At 43.3% G+C, this 16,770-nt stretch overlaps 1 protein-coding gene across 2 annotated transcripts in view; it reads left to right on the top strand.

Annotated features, from left to right (window-relative positions):
* LOC123773290 (E3 ubiquitin-protein ligase TTC3) overlaps positions 1 to 16,770 on the top strand; it is a 241,840-nt gene that overhangs the window by 52,365 nt on the left and 172,705 nt on the right. For both annotated transcript variants that reach the window (XM_045766935.2, XM_069307431.1), the window contains exons 8-11: positions 9,331 to 9,484; positions 10,498 to 10,619; positions 13,000 to 13,061; positions 13,285 to 13,441. In XM_045766935.2, coding sequence (XP_045622891.1) covers positions 9,331 to 9,484; positions 10,498 to 10,619; positions 13,000 to 13,061; positions 13,285 to 13,441 — 495 coding nt within the window. The remainder of the gene's footprint in view (positions 1 to 9,330; positions 9,485 to 10,497; positions 10,620 to 12,999; positions 13,062 to 13,284; positions 13,442 to 16,770) is intronic.

The raw sequence follows: 16,770 nt of genomic DNA, 5'->3' as shown, positions 1-16,770 counted from the left end.
GAGCTAACAGCACTGCTCTTCAGCTTGTGACTGCAGCATGGCCTAAAAATGTCAAAATAAATATGTAACTGCTATTATTTAGCAATGGCAATATTACTGAAGACCCCCTGACCGTGATAAAAATGATCATGATTGTGATAATAGCAGAATTGTTGTGATAATTAGCACTGTGTGGGAGGAGTAATGCTGAGGGAGGAAGGGAAGTAGTGTCGTCTGCTGAATCTGTGTGACCAACTGTTATTGTCTGCACTCACCATACCAGCTTAGTGGTTCGCTATGGTGAACACAAATGTAGATACAGTACTTATATATAACGTGTTTATTAGTGTAATAATAACAAAAGGAGTATGGTTTGGAGGGGCAATTTTGTGGTGTTGTCTACATAACTTGTCACGCTGTGTAGAGTGGCCATTATGATGATTGTGCACCATTCCAGCTTAGTTGTACAGTTATGGTGAACAAAACATGTAGATACTTATATATAACATCTGTATATAGTGAATAAAAGCAAAATCAGTATGTTAGGAGGAGGAATATGTTGAAGAGTGACGGGTTGAGGGAGGGAAGGAGGTGGCATTTGCTGGCTGGGTGTGGCAGCCCACTCGTTGAGGTTTTGACTCACCATACCAACTTAGTGGTTTGTTATGGTGAACAAAACCTGTAGACATTTATATATGTAACGTGTGTATATAGTGTAATAACAGCAAAACTATTTGTTTATTGTTTTATACTATACTTATTGTATTATTATTGCACACCATACTTTTGAGTATAGCAATGATTCACCCCTTTTATTATATAAATATATCACACTGCACACTATTGAATAATATTACTGCAAAAAACTAAAAAAAAAAAATCAGAGACATTGAAATAATTAGGTATCATCATTGTGGCAACTCCCGCCTGACAGCTTGGCTGGAGCTGACCACCTCCAACGCTTGCTCTGTCAACGCCTACATTACATTTTGCCAGACTTCCTCGGCCTATTGTGGCCGAAATATGTCGCCTACGATTTATTTTCATTTTTTCTTGTGCTCAGGAAGCTTTTAAAATTTTTAAAAGACGAAATAAAATTTTAGAATTTTTTTTCTTGAGCATGTGGGTGTTGAAGCCTTAACCCTTGTGTTGCTAATGGCTATTTGGCCATTGTCACCCACAGGTGCATAACAAAGAAAATTTTTTTCTTCTAAACCTGTATATTTGTGTTCTCTGTTCATGGGAAAATAATATAAAAATCGTAAGTGGCATATTTTGGCCGCTACAGGGTGGGGAAGTCTGGCAAAAAAGAGGTGCTGACTCATCATGCGTCCCAGTCAGTCAGGCAGGAGTGGCCACAAAGAGATAATTACCTAATTATTTCAATGTCTGTGGTTTTTCTTCGTTTTTTTGCTGTATTATTATTCAATTGTATGTAGTGTGATATATTTATATAATAAAATGTGTGAATCATTGCTGTACTCAAAATTATGGTGTGCATATTGTTGATTCAATTATTGTGTTCATCAAACAGTGAACAAATACTTTGTCAGTTATTACACTATATACACAGGTTATGTACAAGTATCTGCATGTTTTGGTCACCATAACAAACCACAAAGTTGGTATTATGAATCAAAAAGCAACGAGGAGTGACCGCCACATACCAGCCAGCCACTCACTGCCACTCACTCCCTCAGCACTTCACTCGCCCACATTCTCCTCCCACCATACTGTTTTTGCTTTTATTCACTATATACAGACGTTATATATAAGTATCTACATGTTTTGTTCACAACTGTACAACTAAGTTGTTATAGATAGTTAAGGCACTAGGAGACGTCGCTACACACAGTCAGCTGGCGGCTGCCTCCCTCACACATTCAAGGTCAGAAGCACTAAAATTTCTCCCCAACAATATTGTTTGTGGTATTATTACCCTATATACACACATTATATATAAGTATTTACTTGTTTTGTTCACCATAACTGTTCAACTAAGCCGGTATAGTGCCCAAAGAGTATAGTGGCTACCCCTACCAACATGACAGTCATGCAGATGTTGCCACCCCATCACCAAAATGGCTTCTCCCCACACTCCTTTTACTGTTATTACATTATATATATATACATTATATATAAGTATCTACATTTGTGTTCACCATAACGAACCACTAAGTTGGTATGCTGAGTGGCAGTGGCAGTTGGCAGCCTGCCACTGGCTGTCACTCGCTCCCTCCTCTCACCTGACTCGCCACCATTCTCCTCCCATACTGTTTTTGCTTTTATTCACTATATACAGACGTTATATATAAGTATTTGCATGTTTTGTTCACCATAGTGAACAACTAAGCTGGTATAGTGAGTCCAGACAGTAAAAGATGGTCACACAGTCAGCAGAAAATGCTACTTCACTTCCCACCAAGATTACTCCTCCCACTACAGTGCTAATTATCACAACAGTCCTGTTATTATCAGAATCCTGGTCATTTTTATCACAGGGGTCTTCTGTAATACTATCATCGCTAAATAATAGCATGAACATATATATTGTTATTTTTAGGCGATGCTGTGGTCACAAGCTGGACAGCAGTGCTGTGAGCTCATGCTCACTCAGTACTGAGGACCTCACACCAGGGAATGTGGCCCACTATTTTTTTTTTAAATGGCGTCTGTTTACAAGAGCCCTGATGAAGGTGAGGTGAATCCCGTGTATCCGCGGGCCTTTTAAATCTTGCGTAGTACTCCATCTCGTCATGTGACGCGATGCGCAATTTATTGCAAGTTACTCAACCCTTCATATGACATGTTGCACAGTTTAAGGGTTAAGAACCCCTTAGCAGCTTAAGGGTTAATTAGTCATGGACTAACAACGATGGTTTTAATTTATCGTTTTGTGATGAGGTAGATCACCCGGCTGATTCCTCTACATGTAGCTTTGAACTAATGTGTGTGCAAGACCTCTTCCTCTGTTACACAATTTGGCTGTGTGTAACAATATGCCAAATTGGTTTTTTTAACAGATCAGTGCACCTGTGAATAAAACAAATCCTGTCAGCTGTAAAAATATTGATGTAGTTATTTAAATAAAAAATATAATGAAACAAATATTTCTGGCTTACGTTTATCCTATCTTTTGTACTTTATATCCAAAGAATTTAAAAATTGAGACATACTGTACAATTTAATGAATGATTCAAAAGAAATGTGATTAACATTACATATCAATATGAGATCTTAATGATCCATGGTTAACATTTATGATTTAATAAGGATAATGCTGGTAATAATAATAATACTGTACAAACTATAATTTAAAACCTTTATTACTGATTTTTATTTTATTAACAAGCTTGGGTATACACAGCAATGTGCTGCTACCCTATTCTGTATGAAAGATTACACAGTGTCGATCAGAAACTTGCTTAAAGTTAATATAATACTCCCATCTCACAGGATGATTAGTCATACATGGAATCGGGGGAGAAAATACCTACCTCAATACAAAAACAAACTCTGACTAAACAACAACTTCACGATTTTCACAAGAGATAAATACTGAATCATGGAAACATTATATTATAATTACTCTTACCAGTTTATACAAGACGCCTCTCAAACAATGTATTTTCTTTTCTTGGGGGGAGCCCCTACGGCTCCCCAGAGCTTACTAGGCTGATATGCTGATGTCAGACTTTGGCATCAGTCTGACATTATCAGTATGGAGTTTTTATGGGCCTATCGGGGACCACGAGCCAGAACCTGGCCCCCTCTAGAGAGGCAAGGGGAGCAATGGCCTATAGAAACCCCCGTGTAATTGGAAGCATTCTATGTCTACCATCGACCGGGTTAGGCACCCAGAAAGGTAGGTGTCCCAAAACAAACCCCTATTCTGGTGAAAATTGCAACCAAAAGCCGAACGAGTGGATAGAACTCCCCCCCCCAAAAAACAACACAAACTAGTATGACGTCACCTGTCGTCGCGCCGCTGTCTGCACAGCCCCCCACTCCTCTGGATGGGGGGGCTGTGCAGACCACACTCTAGTTCTTGAGGCTGATGCTATCGGCTCGGTTGTATGCTCTGGTTCCGGTCTTTTTGCAGCGCTGTGTCTTGTGTGTTGCTTCAGGGGTGCGAGAGCTAGGAGTTATTCCTCAGTACTCAGGCTGCATGCACCTAGGGTTCCCTTCCCTAGGTGCCTTGTAAGTACTGCCCTTGGAGCTTGGGGTTACCTTCCACAAGTTCCTCGAGGTCTGCCTCTGTGTGTTCGTTTTACTGCTCGGTTTCTCAGCCGCGCTTTGGGTACTTGGGTGTTTTGTCTCCCTAGTTTACCCTAGGGTAAGAGGCAGTTTTCGCACTGGTAAAGGATGCAGGGTGCTGTGCAGCTAGTTGTCACCTATCACAGTGTTGGAGTACGTTGACCTCTTGAGTTTTTTTTTTTTTTTTTGCCTTGGTGGGGGGGATTCTGCCCTCTATGACACTGGTGTTTGGCCTCACCCTGATACTTGGTGGTGCCCCCTGCTTGGTCCCCGTGAGGTGAGTACACATCCCTGGGGTTCAGCTTAACACTTTGGCGTACCCAGCGCACCACCCCTCAACTGTGCGATTTGGGTCCCAGCGTTTCACGGGAGCGCGCGTTAATTCTGAAAAGTGTATACTCTCTTCAACTTTGTCACCTCAATTCTCGTCCTACGAGATTAAATTTGGTATCATTGTGTTCGCAATAGAATTCTCTACAGCACTAAATGCATATAAACTCCAAAAGCCCGGCTAATTACCCGCAGCAAACACAGAAAGTGCAAACGAGTTACCCAGGAGCGCGCAAAAGTGATAAAATGTGTTCACTCTTTTCACTCTGGTCACCTCAATTTTCGTCCTAGGTCTTTCATTTTGGTATCAATGGGTTTGCAATATAATTCTCTAGAGGAATATTAGCATATAAAATAAAAAACCTGGTCACGCTCCACCCGCTGACGAGTTGAAGACGGGCTACGCGTTAACCGCGAGTGAGCACCCAGACGCCTTCCAGCTACACTCCCAATTCCTGCCCACAAATGTTTAGTATTTAGTATTTTAGTATATTTAGTATTATATTTTAGTATTTTTTTGTGTAGTAGCTGTACATCACATAAGCATTGTAGATAGCCATTTGCACAAAATAGAAGGTCATTTTCTTCGTCCATTTGTGAGTTTTCCTTATGAAGTGATAATATTTGATCATTTGGTCAAAGTGATCAACACCTTTCATGTTTGTATTGTAGTCACAGATTGCATTCGGCTTGTTGACAGTTACCAAACAGTCCCCCAAAAATCGGATAAAAACCTGATTTTTGGCGATTATTTTAGTGGACGACGCAGCATTGCGTCATGCCCATGATTACCGACAGTAAACGGATGACGCAGCATTGCATCATGCCCGGGCGAAAGGTTTAAGACAGTTTGTTTGGTAGTTTTAGGTGCCAGTTAGCAGTACTCTGCCTGGGTTTACCTGAGCGCGAGTCCTCTTCAAGTAAACGCTCGGGACCCTGGGAATCCCCTAGGGGACGCATGGGTCCGATGGATGTGACCCTGGAGTCCCCCTCGCTTCATGTGAGTTTGAGGGTTGTTTGGTCCCCTTGTCTCAGGGCGACCCTCACTCTTTTTGCCTCCGTCATGCAGCCTGTTGGGTCGGTGACACTTTCGACCCTGAGTCCTGTGAGTATTGTTGCTTGCTGGTGACTCAATTTACCCAATCTGTGGATGATCATCTTCGGGTACAGGCTGCACAGGTATTGCATTCTAGATTTCGGTTGTTGCAACGTGCTTGGTTAGTTGCTCGCCCGGATGCCCGGCGGCTGCCCCGTTTTGCTTATAGGGACCCGGACTTGGGGGTGCGGGTCGCTTCGACCCTGGTTCAATCCGCACCTCCTGGTCCTTCCCCTCCTGTTATTCGTTCTGGTCCCCCTCCCCTGCTTCCGGCCCTGAAACGTCTGAGGGTTTCGGAGTCGGGGCAGGGGTTAGTTGGTCTTGAGACTCGGGCAGCCTCGGGGGATGCCCTTTCCGGTGTGGCGATGGAGGCATTCAAGTCTCCTCCCCCAGCTGACGCCTCTGGGTCTGACCAGTGGGCCTCATTCTATCCGGCTTCTACGGCTGCGCCGGCCTCTTCTAGTGGGATGTGCTTGGAGGGAGGACTCGGGCCCGGGTCCTGGGGAGGGGCTGACGGCCTTGGGCCCTGCTGGACCTCGTCTGGGTTTTTCTACCTTCTGAGCGGGGCGTACTGTTACAAGGAGTGGGGTTTTCTTTTTCCCCCCTTTCATACGAGTTGGACTTGGTGTCTGCCCCTCCCCTGGTTTGGTTCCGTGTTCCCCGGGCGCTTCGGTTCTGTCATTCCGGAGATTTTCGGCCTATTGCATCCAACCTGCTACGGTGTGGGCGGCCCTTGCTGCAAACCTCCTGCGTGAACTGGATTATGCCTCGGCAATGGATCCCTTGGCTTTCAGGTTTGGGACTTCATTGCCTTTCTGGCTCCATTACGAGGTTCCGGAGTCGTCCTGACTGGCGGACTGTCCTGTCCTTACCATGGAGGCTTGGCATTCCTTCTGTCGTTCCCGCACGCTTGAGTGGCGGGAGGCTTTGACGGTGGTTCAGGTTTTCCTGGGGAGTGACCTTGAGCACCTCAATGAGTGCTTGTTTGCTCCTGCCCTTCCCAGGGATGTTGGTGTCCTTCAGCTCCATGTGCAGGTTCCCTCCCTTTCGGGGGCACAGGTGGCTGAGGGCTTGCGCGCCCAGGGCCTTTTGATGGTGGCTTTGCACTTCTTTTCCCTTCTGGAGCTGTATTCCGACTTGCTCACGGAGGACGTGGGGGCGCTTGGGGGCTGTTCCTGAGTCTGGCGCCTTGGCCTCGGCAGCTCGCTCGTCAGCTGTTTTGCTGAAGCTTTTTTGCGTCGATCTTGCAGGATGCAGTGGCTCTGTTTTATGCCTCCTGGCTCGCTTGTCGGCAGACGGTGCTTGCATCCTCTGTGGAATCCGTTGGGCCTTGGCTCTTAGGAAGTCTTCCTCTTTTTGCCCTCTCTTGTTTGAGGCTTCTGCCGTTGCGCAGTATATTCAGGCTGCTTCGGCTTCTTGCCATCCTATGTCTGACTTGCAGGTTCTCCGTGGTGGACCTTCCTGAAAGGGTCGTGCCGAGGCTTGGGGCTCCTCTTGTCGTGGTAGGCCACTGGTGTCAGGTTCGGGTTCGGCTCCTCCTTTGGACCCACCTTCGTCTGGTCGGCGCAGTGTTCGCGGTTCGCCCCATTGACAGGGCGATGGGGAGGAGGCTTGCGCTGTTCGCTCACGCCTGGTCCCATGATTTGTGGGCGTTTCGGGTCGTTTCGCACAGCCTCCGGTGTCGTTGAGTGGCCCCTCCTCCTGCAGGGGGTTCAGGGCATGCAGGGCAGGCTTCTTCCCCTGCTCTCTATCAGCTCATCTTGGAGTGGAGTGAGCTTGGATGGTGTCCCTGGACCTCCGGGACGCTTATTGGCATGTCCCGATTCATCCGAGGTTCATGGACTGGCTCGGTTTTGTTGTGGGGCTTTGTGCTTATCACCTTCGTTGTCTTCCGTTCGGTTTGAACCTGGTACCTCATGTTTTCACTCGCCTCACGCGGGTCGTGGTGACCCATCTGCTTCTATTAGGTGTTCGGGTGTTGGCCTACCTCGACGACTGCCTGGTTTGGGCTCCCAGCCAGTCCGCTTGTCTGCTGGCCAGGGTTCTGGTTCTTTCTCAGTTCGCCGGATTCGGGTTCTTAGTGAACTGGAGGAAGTCCCATCTGGTTCCCTCCCAAGTTCGGACCTGGCTGGGCCTTGTGTGGGTCTCTCGGACCGATTCCTTGTCTCTGCCTCCAGAGTCTCTTCTGCGGCTCCTGCATGTGCCTGTTTCTGGGGGGGCTGATGGGTCACCCGGCGGTTGCTCGAGGGTCTGTGCGGGAGCCTGAACTTCGTGATGCTGGTCTACCCGCCGGGTCGGGTTTGGCTTCGTCGGCTGTTCTGGTTCCTTCGGGGACATCCCTTCCGCCTCTCTCGCGATCACTGGGTTCGGACCCCGGGGGCTGTGCATCGGTTGCTGCATCACCGGCTTCCTCTATGGGCTTTTCGGGGTTCAGTGTCTTGGCGTCTGCCTGAGCCCTCGCTCGATGTGTTCACGGACGCGTCATTTCTCGGCTTGGGCTTTGTGGCGAGTGCTCACCAGGCTGGCCAGGGACAGTGGAGTCCGTTCTTCCGTCGAGCCCACAGCACTGTGTGGGAGTTCACGGCGGTGTGGTTTGCTCTTTGGAGGATTCAAGTCGCCCGCAGGTCAACAATCCGGCTCCATTCGGACCTCTCCCCGATGGTTCATTGTTTGAACCAGGGGGGTTCGATGCGGTTTTTGGCTCTTTGGCGCTGGTCACTTTGGGTGACTCGTCTGCTGAGTTCTCGGGGTTTGGCTCTCCTCGCAGTTCACGTGCGGGGAGTGTCCAACGTCTTGGCCGTCGGCCTGTCTCGTTTCATTCCCCTCTCCATGGAATGGACGGTCGACGCCGACTCCTTCCGTTGGCTTTGCCAGATGTTCGGACACCTCGAGGTGGACCTCTTCGCGTCGGCGTGGTCGCGGTACCTTTCTCTGTATGTGGTGCCCTTTCCCAACTGCGAGGCCATCTGGGTCGACACTTTTCGACAGGACTGGTTGAGGACTGGTTGCGAGTACATAAAAACTTTTGTAGCACACCTTCATATGAAGAAATGCATGGAACTTCGTGAATCTAAGTCCAGGTTCTGGCTCATGGTTCCCGGTAGGCAAGAACTCCTTATGACTGAAGCCCTAGACTATTATAGCTAATATCAGTCCGATAGCTCCAAGGAGCCTCCGGGGCTCATCCAGAAAAAGGCGTTTTATTACATTCAACATTGATTTTTGTTGTTGTTAAGGGGGGACCATATCCTGGAAACGGTCTGTGGTAGGCACTCATGAATCATTAGAGCTTGCTGTTGTTATTGAAGGTTTGACAAGTCATCAGTGTTTTGCTTGAGGGTATACTGATGGATCCACCAGAAAGAGGCATTTCATTACTTTGAACTCTGGTTTGCTTTAATGATGATACTAGCATAAGGTTTTGTGTATAGTAACATTATTACATTGCGAATTCTGTTTTAGGATTAAAGACAAAATTTATTAGATTGTTACATAAAAGATAAAAAGATAAAAAATTTAGAATGTATGTGTGATGTAAATGTAGATTGAGTTTAAATTACATCAACGATGACATTGAGCTATTAAGTTATATTGTATGATGTTTTGAACCTGATGATTTAAGAATATAAATGTTATTAAGTTAGAACTACAACTTTCATTATTTTCAGTCATATTATCGAGCTGCACAGGCTGCACTTAAGCAGCCCAACAATAATGTAGCATTACAATATGCAAGGAATGGCATATTTATCTGTGGGCAAAGCAAAGATCTTCAGCAAATTATCGATGGAATACGGAATTTTAACTCCGAATGCCACCAAGGTGTGTAAAGCATTTTTATTTGAATGATCAATATTCTAACCAAAATACATATAATTTTGAAAAATAAAATTTTATACATTTCCAAAATATTTGATTTTCACGATGGAGAATGTCTTTGTAAATTTACTTGAAACTTTCAAGACTAATGATATTACAACAAAGATCCCTTCTGTTATTGGGCCATGTAGCCAGTGGGTGACAGATTTGAGGACAGTTTGAAAAGTTATGGGAGGTAGCAGAACAATATTTTGTAACTTAATGAGTAACTGGACCATAAAAACATACATGTATCTGCATGTCAGGGTGTATGTTGATGTATCTCTGGGTATTAATTGTTCCATACCACACCACAATTCCACACCCACTATCCCACCACCCTATACCACACTTCACCACACCACACCACACCACTATGCAGTACTACACTTCACAGCACCACACCTCAACACACCGCTCAACATCACACCACAACACACTGCACAGCACCACGCATCAACACACTGCACAACACCACGCATTAACACACTGCACAACACCACATGACAACACACTGCACATCACCACACCACAACACACTGCACAGCACCACAACACACCACAACACACTGCACAACACACCATAACACACTGCACAACACAACACACCACAACACAACACACCACAACGCACTGCACAACACAACACACCACACCACAACACACTGCACAACACACCACAACACACTGCACAACACACCACAACACACTGCACAACACACCACACCACAACACACTGCACAACACACCACAACACACTGCACAACACCACACCACAACACCACACCACACTACTTTTAACTAATTGTTTTCAAGAAAGCTATCCTTTTTGATAGAAGTTGTGTATCTCATTCATAGCACCATTTAGAAAATGTTGTATTATTTTTATAGAGGGAATTTGCTTTCGAAGATCCAGTGTTATTATTTTTCCATAAAATCATCATCAGTCTTTTAATGAATTTTCTGTTATTTTGCAGGTAGAATGGATGCTCTTCATGAATCCATTCTCTATTCTGTTACCAGGCAAGCTACTAAACATAACCTACAAATCATGGAAAACATGGAAAAGGCTGGAAAATTAACAAGAAACTCGATATCGGTAAGTACTGTATTTATAATGTAGCAGATAATGTAAAATGTTCATGCTAAAGATCTGTTCATTGTAATTATAATAAATAAATTAATTTCCAAACTGTGCACACTTTTTGTGATACTATAAGAACTACTGTATATACAGTACTGTGTAATGAACACATTGTGTTCATTACACACATTACAAATTGTGTTCATTACACATTACAAATTGTGTTCATTACACACATTGTGTGTAATGAAGGAAGGGCGAAGAGGTAGAACAGCCTATTGACACAGCTTGAGTGCATGGGGGAGTTGTGTAAAACCCTGGTTTGTGTCTCGGAGAGGCTGCAGGATCCAGTAAGTTCAGCAGAACTTCGGTTTCAACTCTGTTTAACCATGTCGTAGCTCAGTCGATTAAGGCAGCGTCTGGGATTCTCACAGACATAGGTTCGAATCCTCGTCACAGCCCTTCTGGATTTGTTTCTTGAATCTTTGTATCGCTGGTATGTTTGGGGGTTTGGTCTCTTTCTATAATGATTCATCCCTGTGTCTTTTGATCTCTGGCCCTCTCACATTTTCTGTTTAGCCAATCCTGTTTCCTAGGTCTGCATGTCTGTTTTGGTAGGAATGTTTGTGTGCTTTCATCGTATATTTTGGAAAATTTGGCATACATCTCATTTACTTCCTTGTCTAGCAACAAGTCTGTCCAATTATACCAATGAAAAAAATTTCTAAGTTCCCCATAGCGTCCTGTCTTGAAATCGAGTTTAACAACTGTTTCACTGTCCCCATTCTCTACTAGATTATATCCCATAATGTATATAATGTCCAAGAGGACGTGATCACTCTTTTCCAAAGGGAAGAAGGTACTGGATGTCAAATACGTCTTCTTCTTTCCTGGTCATTATCAAACTGAACAAGTATACACATTAGTCTGAGGTGTGCAAATTGGTGCTCATTCACGGGTAAATTTAGGCTTTGCTGCGGGGAGTCACGCTTGGCTTTTGGACATTATATGCATATACACCTGTTGGGAATTTAATTCCAAACACAATGATACCAAAACGAATGACGTAGCACGAGAATTAAGGTGATAAAACTGAAACGCGTATACACATTTTACAGATTTTGTGCGCTCACAGGTAACTTTTGCCAACTTTAGGCTTTGCTACAGGAGGAGTCACGCCAGGCTTTTAGACATTATATGCATATAGACTTGTAGGGAATTCATTGCAAACACAATGATACCAAAATGAACGATGTGGGACGAGAATTAAGGTGAGAAAACTGAAACGAGTACAGTATACACATTTCGGTGTCGCCGCTCACTCACTCGCACGCCGGGTGCATGACCTCTAAGTTGGCGGCACGCATGCACGGGGCGCGAAAGTTTTAAGTGTGGTCATCATAATGTACAGTATTGATTGTCTAGTGAAATTAAGTTATCCTATAATGGTTTGTTGTTTGTCAATTTTTGAATACCAAAGTTGGTAATATAATTCCAGCAGCTGAAACTTGTGGGTCGTTTTAATATTTGGGAACACTGTTCTAGGCATGTGGATATTATTCTAGGCATCTAGGTTGATTATAGCAATCTTCTGTAGACTGTTGTTGACTATTGAACTGAAGAGAATTAAACGGAGTACCATTAATGAAACCAATGATAAAAGTTTAAAGAGGATGACCAGACCACACACTAGAAATTGAAGAGACGACGACGTTTCGGTCCGTCCTGGACCATTCTCAAGTCGATTGTGACAATCAAGACAATCGACTTGAGAATGGTCCAGGACGGACCGAAACGTCGTCGTCTCTTCAATTTCTAGTGTGTGGTCTGGTCATCATACTTCAGCCACGTTATTGTGACTCATCGCCTGCACAGTTTAAAGAGGGATTAAACATTTTGCAGATAGTGCCTGATCAACAAAGTTGTAATGCATAAGTTGACCTATGAACAGTAGGAAACAATAGCCTGGCTGATTAGGCAGATCATAAGTGAAGCAAGGCCTCAAGCCAGGTGGTGAGGGCAGGAAAAACCTTCAAAACTGGCTATAGGTAAACAGATATTCTACATAAAATGCAACCAAAAACAAAACCAAAAAATACAAAATTAAGACAACTGCAACCTACCTTTCGAAGCCTAGCCGAGACACATCTTAGGACGAACACAATGCAACACTACATGTACAGCATGCATTATATTAGGCTTTAGATATGTTTGCTTAGGCATTGACAATTATTATGAAAGATGGATTTGTCAATTGTTTATGATATAGCCTACAGTTCAGTACAGGATTCAGACCAGCTCAGGTCCGACCTTCAAGATAAGGACATTCCCTGTGGAAATAAAGCATCGAAGATATTTAGTAGATGGGAAGTATAGTATGTTTTGTTTATTTCAGTCACAGACAGAGTTTAAGCTGATTGAAGACAGTTTGGAAAATTTTAAAGAAAATGGACTAGCGTAAGTCTCTACCTGTTTATATGACTTGCATATAATTAAATTTAGTAGAGATGAAATATAGCAAAGATGAAATATGGTAATTGGGCTACTATGTAATAAGGATTATACATTGAATTTACAGTGCGTATCTTTATAGTTTTCTACCTGATATATGACAATTATTATTTAATTTTTGTTCTTGAATTTCAAAAATAAAATATTAATTTTTTTTACCCCATATTAGCACTGTAAGAGAGCTAAGAAGAGAATCCAAGGTAAAAAAGGAAAAAAATAAAAATAAAATTATTAAGCTCATCAAAGAGGAATCTTCAAAAACTCACGAAGAAAAAAAGAATAAAGAAGTAAAGCAAAAGCAAAAGGAAGAAGAACAGAAAAAACAGGTGAGTGATATGTTAAAGATTGGGTGGAAGAGGTAGGTGTTAATTCCTGTGAATACATATTTGCAACACTTTATACCATCAATATTAAACTATGAGCTTTGCTGTGCTTGTGTGGGTGTGTACTCACCTATTTGTGCTTGCGGGGGTTGAGCTTTGGCTCTTTGGTCCCGCCTCTCAACTGTCTATCAACTGGTGTACAGATTCCTGAGCCTACTGGGCTCTATCATATATACATTTGAAACTGTGTATGGAGTCAGCCTCCACCACATCACTGCCTAATGCAGTGTGTATGTAATTACCTAAGTGTAATTACCTAAGTGTAGTTACAGGATGAGAGCTACGCTCGTGGTGTCCCGTCTTCCCAGCACTCTTTGTCATATAACGCTTTGAAACTACTGACGGTCTTGGCCTCCACCACCTTCTCACTTAACTTGTTCCAACCGTCTACCACTCTATTTGCGAAGGTGAATTTTCTTATATTTCTTCGGCATCTGTGTTTAGCTAGTTTAAATCTATGACCTCTTGTTCTTGAAATTCCAGGTCTCAGGAAGTCTTCCCTGTCGATTTTATCAATTCCTGTAACTATTTTGTATGTAGTGATCATATCACCTCTTTTTCTTCTGTCTTCTAGTTTTGGCATATTTAATGCTTCTAACCTCTCCTCGTAGCTCTTGCCCTTCAGTTCTGGGAGCCACTTAGTAGCATGTCTTTGCACCTTTTCCAGTTTGTTGATGTGCTTCTTAAGATATGGGCACCACACAACAGCTGCATATTCTAGCTTTGGCCTAACAAAAGTCATGAACAATTTCTTTAGTATATCGCCATCCATGTATTTAAATGCAATTCTGAAGTTAGAAAGCATAGCATAGGCTCCTTGCACAATATTCTTTATGTGGTCCTCAGGTGATAGTTTTCTATCTAGAACCACTCCTAGATCTCTTTCTTTATCAGAATTCTTTAAAGATTTCTCACATAATATATAGGTTGTGTGGGGTCTATGTTCTCCTATTCCACATTCCATAACATGACATTTATTAACATTAAATTCCATTTGCCAAGTGGTGCTCCATATACTTATTTTGTCCAGGTCTTCTTGAAGGGCATGACAGTCATCTAAATTTCTTATCCTTCCTATTATCTTAGCATCATCAGCAAACATGTTCATATAATTCTGTATACCAACTGGTAGATCATTTATGTACACAATAAACATCACTGGTGCAAGAACTGAACCCTGTGGTACTCCACTTGTGACATTTCTCCATTCTGATACATTGCCTCTGATTACTGCCCTCATTTTTCTATCAGTCAGAAAATTTTTCATCCATGATAGAAGCTTACCTGTCACCCCTCCAATATTTTCCAGTTTCCAGAACAACCTCTTATGTGGAACTCTGTCGAAAGCCTTTTTTAGGTCCAGATAGATGCAGTCAACCCAACCATCTCTTTCCTGTAATATCTCTGTGGCTCGATCATAGAAACTGAGTAAATTCGATACACAGGATCTTCCAGATCGAAAACCATACTGTCTGTCTGATATTATATCATTTCTCTCTAGGTGTTCTACCCATTTAGTTTTGATTAGTTTTTCCAATACTTTCACTATTACACTTGTCAATGATACAGGTCTATAATTGAGGGGGTCTTCCCTGCTGCCACTTTTGTAGATTGGAACTATGTTAGCCTGTTTCCACCCGTCTGCTACGATTCCTGTACACAGGGATGCCTGAAAGATCAGGTGAAGTGGAATGCTGAGCTCAGATGCACATTCTCTCAGAACCCATGGTGAAACGCCATCTGGGCCAGCTGCTTTGTTCTTACCGAGCTCCTTGAGCATTTTTTCCACTTCGTCTCTAGACACCTCTATGTGTTCTATGTTGTTCTCTGGAATTCTTATTGTATCTGGTTCCCTAACTTCCTGTTTGTGTATGTGAGTGTGTGTATGTGTTATCTTGAGATCTTGAGGTTATCTTGAGATGATTTCAGGGCTTTTAGTGTCCCCGCGGCCTGGTCCTCGACCAGGGCTCCACCCCCAGGAAGCAGCCCGTGACAGCTGACTAACACCCAGGTACCTAATTTACTGCTAGGTAACAGGGGCATAGGGTGAAAGAAACTCTGTCCATTGTTTCTCGCTGGCGCCTGTTATCGAACCCAGGACCACAGGATCACAAGTCCCGCGTGCTGTCCGCTTGGCCGACTAGGCTGTCCGCTCGGCCGACTAGGCTATCCACATGCCTAGTGTGTGTGTGTGTACTCACCTATTTGTGCTTGTGGGGGTTGAGCTCTGGCTCTTTGGTCCCGCCTCTCAACTGTCAATCAACTGTTGTACAGGTTCCTGAACCTATTGGGCTCTTATCATATCTACACTTGAAACTGTGTATGGGGTCAGCCTCCACCACATCACTTCCTAATGCATTCCATTTGTCAACCACTCTGACACTAAAAAAGTTCTTTCTAATATCTCTGTGGCTCATTTGGGCACTCAGTTTCCACCTGTGTCCCCTAGTGCATATGCCCCTTGTGTTAACACTATCGGTAACTTTGGACAGGACTCGCGTCCATTATTTGTCTCCTGAGTCCTAACTTTGGACTGGACTTACGTCCACTACAAAAAATATTTGTATAAAATTCATTTTTTATCCAATCGACCTCGGGATAGTATCAAAATAAGCGGCTTTAGAATGCGCACAATTTGATACCAAAATGAAATATGTAACATGAAACTTGATGTCCGAACACTTATATGATTATAAATAGGCTTTTGGTCAAAATTTAAAATATTTGTTAAAATTCTATTTATTATGCTATTATGTTGGGACTAGTTTTAAAATGCGCGCCTTTACGTCGCGAACAATTTGATACCAAAATGAAAGATGTAACACAAAAATTTATGTCAGAACACTGGAAAGATATAAATAATTTTGCGATGATGAGCTTCCAGAATTAAAATATTTGTTAAAATTCCAGTTATTGCTCTATTATTATGGGACTTGTTTTAAAATACGCGCCTTTTTATTGCGAACAATTTGATAGCAAAATGAAAGACGTAAGACGAAAATTGATGTTATCAAACTGAACGAGTATACACATTAGGTTGCAGTGTACAAATTGGTGCTCGTTCACTGGTAACTTTAGGCTTTTCTGCGGGGAGGCACTCCAAACTTTTGTACATTATATTCATACACATCTGTAGGGAATTTAATTGCGAACACAATGATACCAAAACGAGCAACGTAGCACGAGAATTAAGGTGAGAAAAATGGAACGAGTATACACATTTTACTGATTTTGTGCGCTCACGGGTAACTTTTGCTGACTTTAGGCTTTGC

The sequence above is a fragment of the Procambarus clarkii genome, chromosome 1 (genome assembly GCF_040958095.1).
Source record: "Procambarus clarkii isolate CNS0578487 chromosome 1, FALCON_Pclarkii_2.0, whole genome shotgun sequence".
NCBI lineage: Eukaryota > Metazoa > Arthropoda > Malacostraca > Decapoda > Cambaridae > Procambarus > Procambarus clarkii.
Note: the sequence above shows the minus strand (reverse complement) of the source record. Positions and strands in the feature narration are given on the sequence as shown.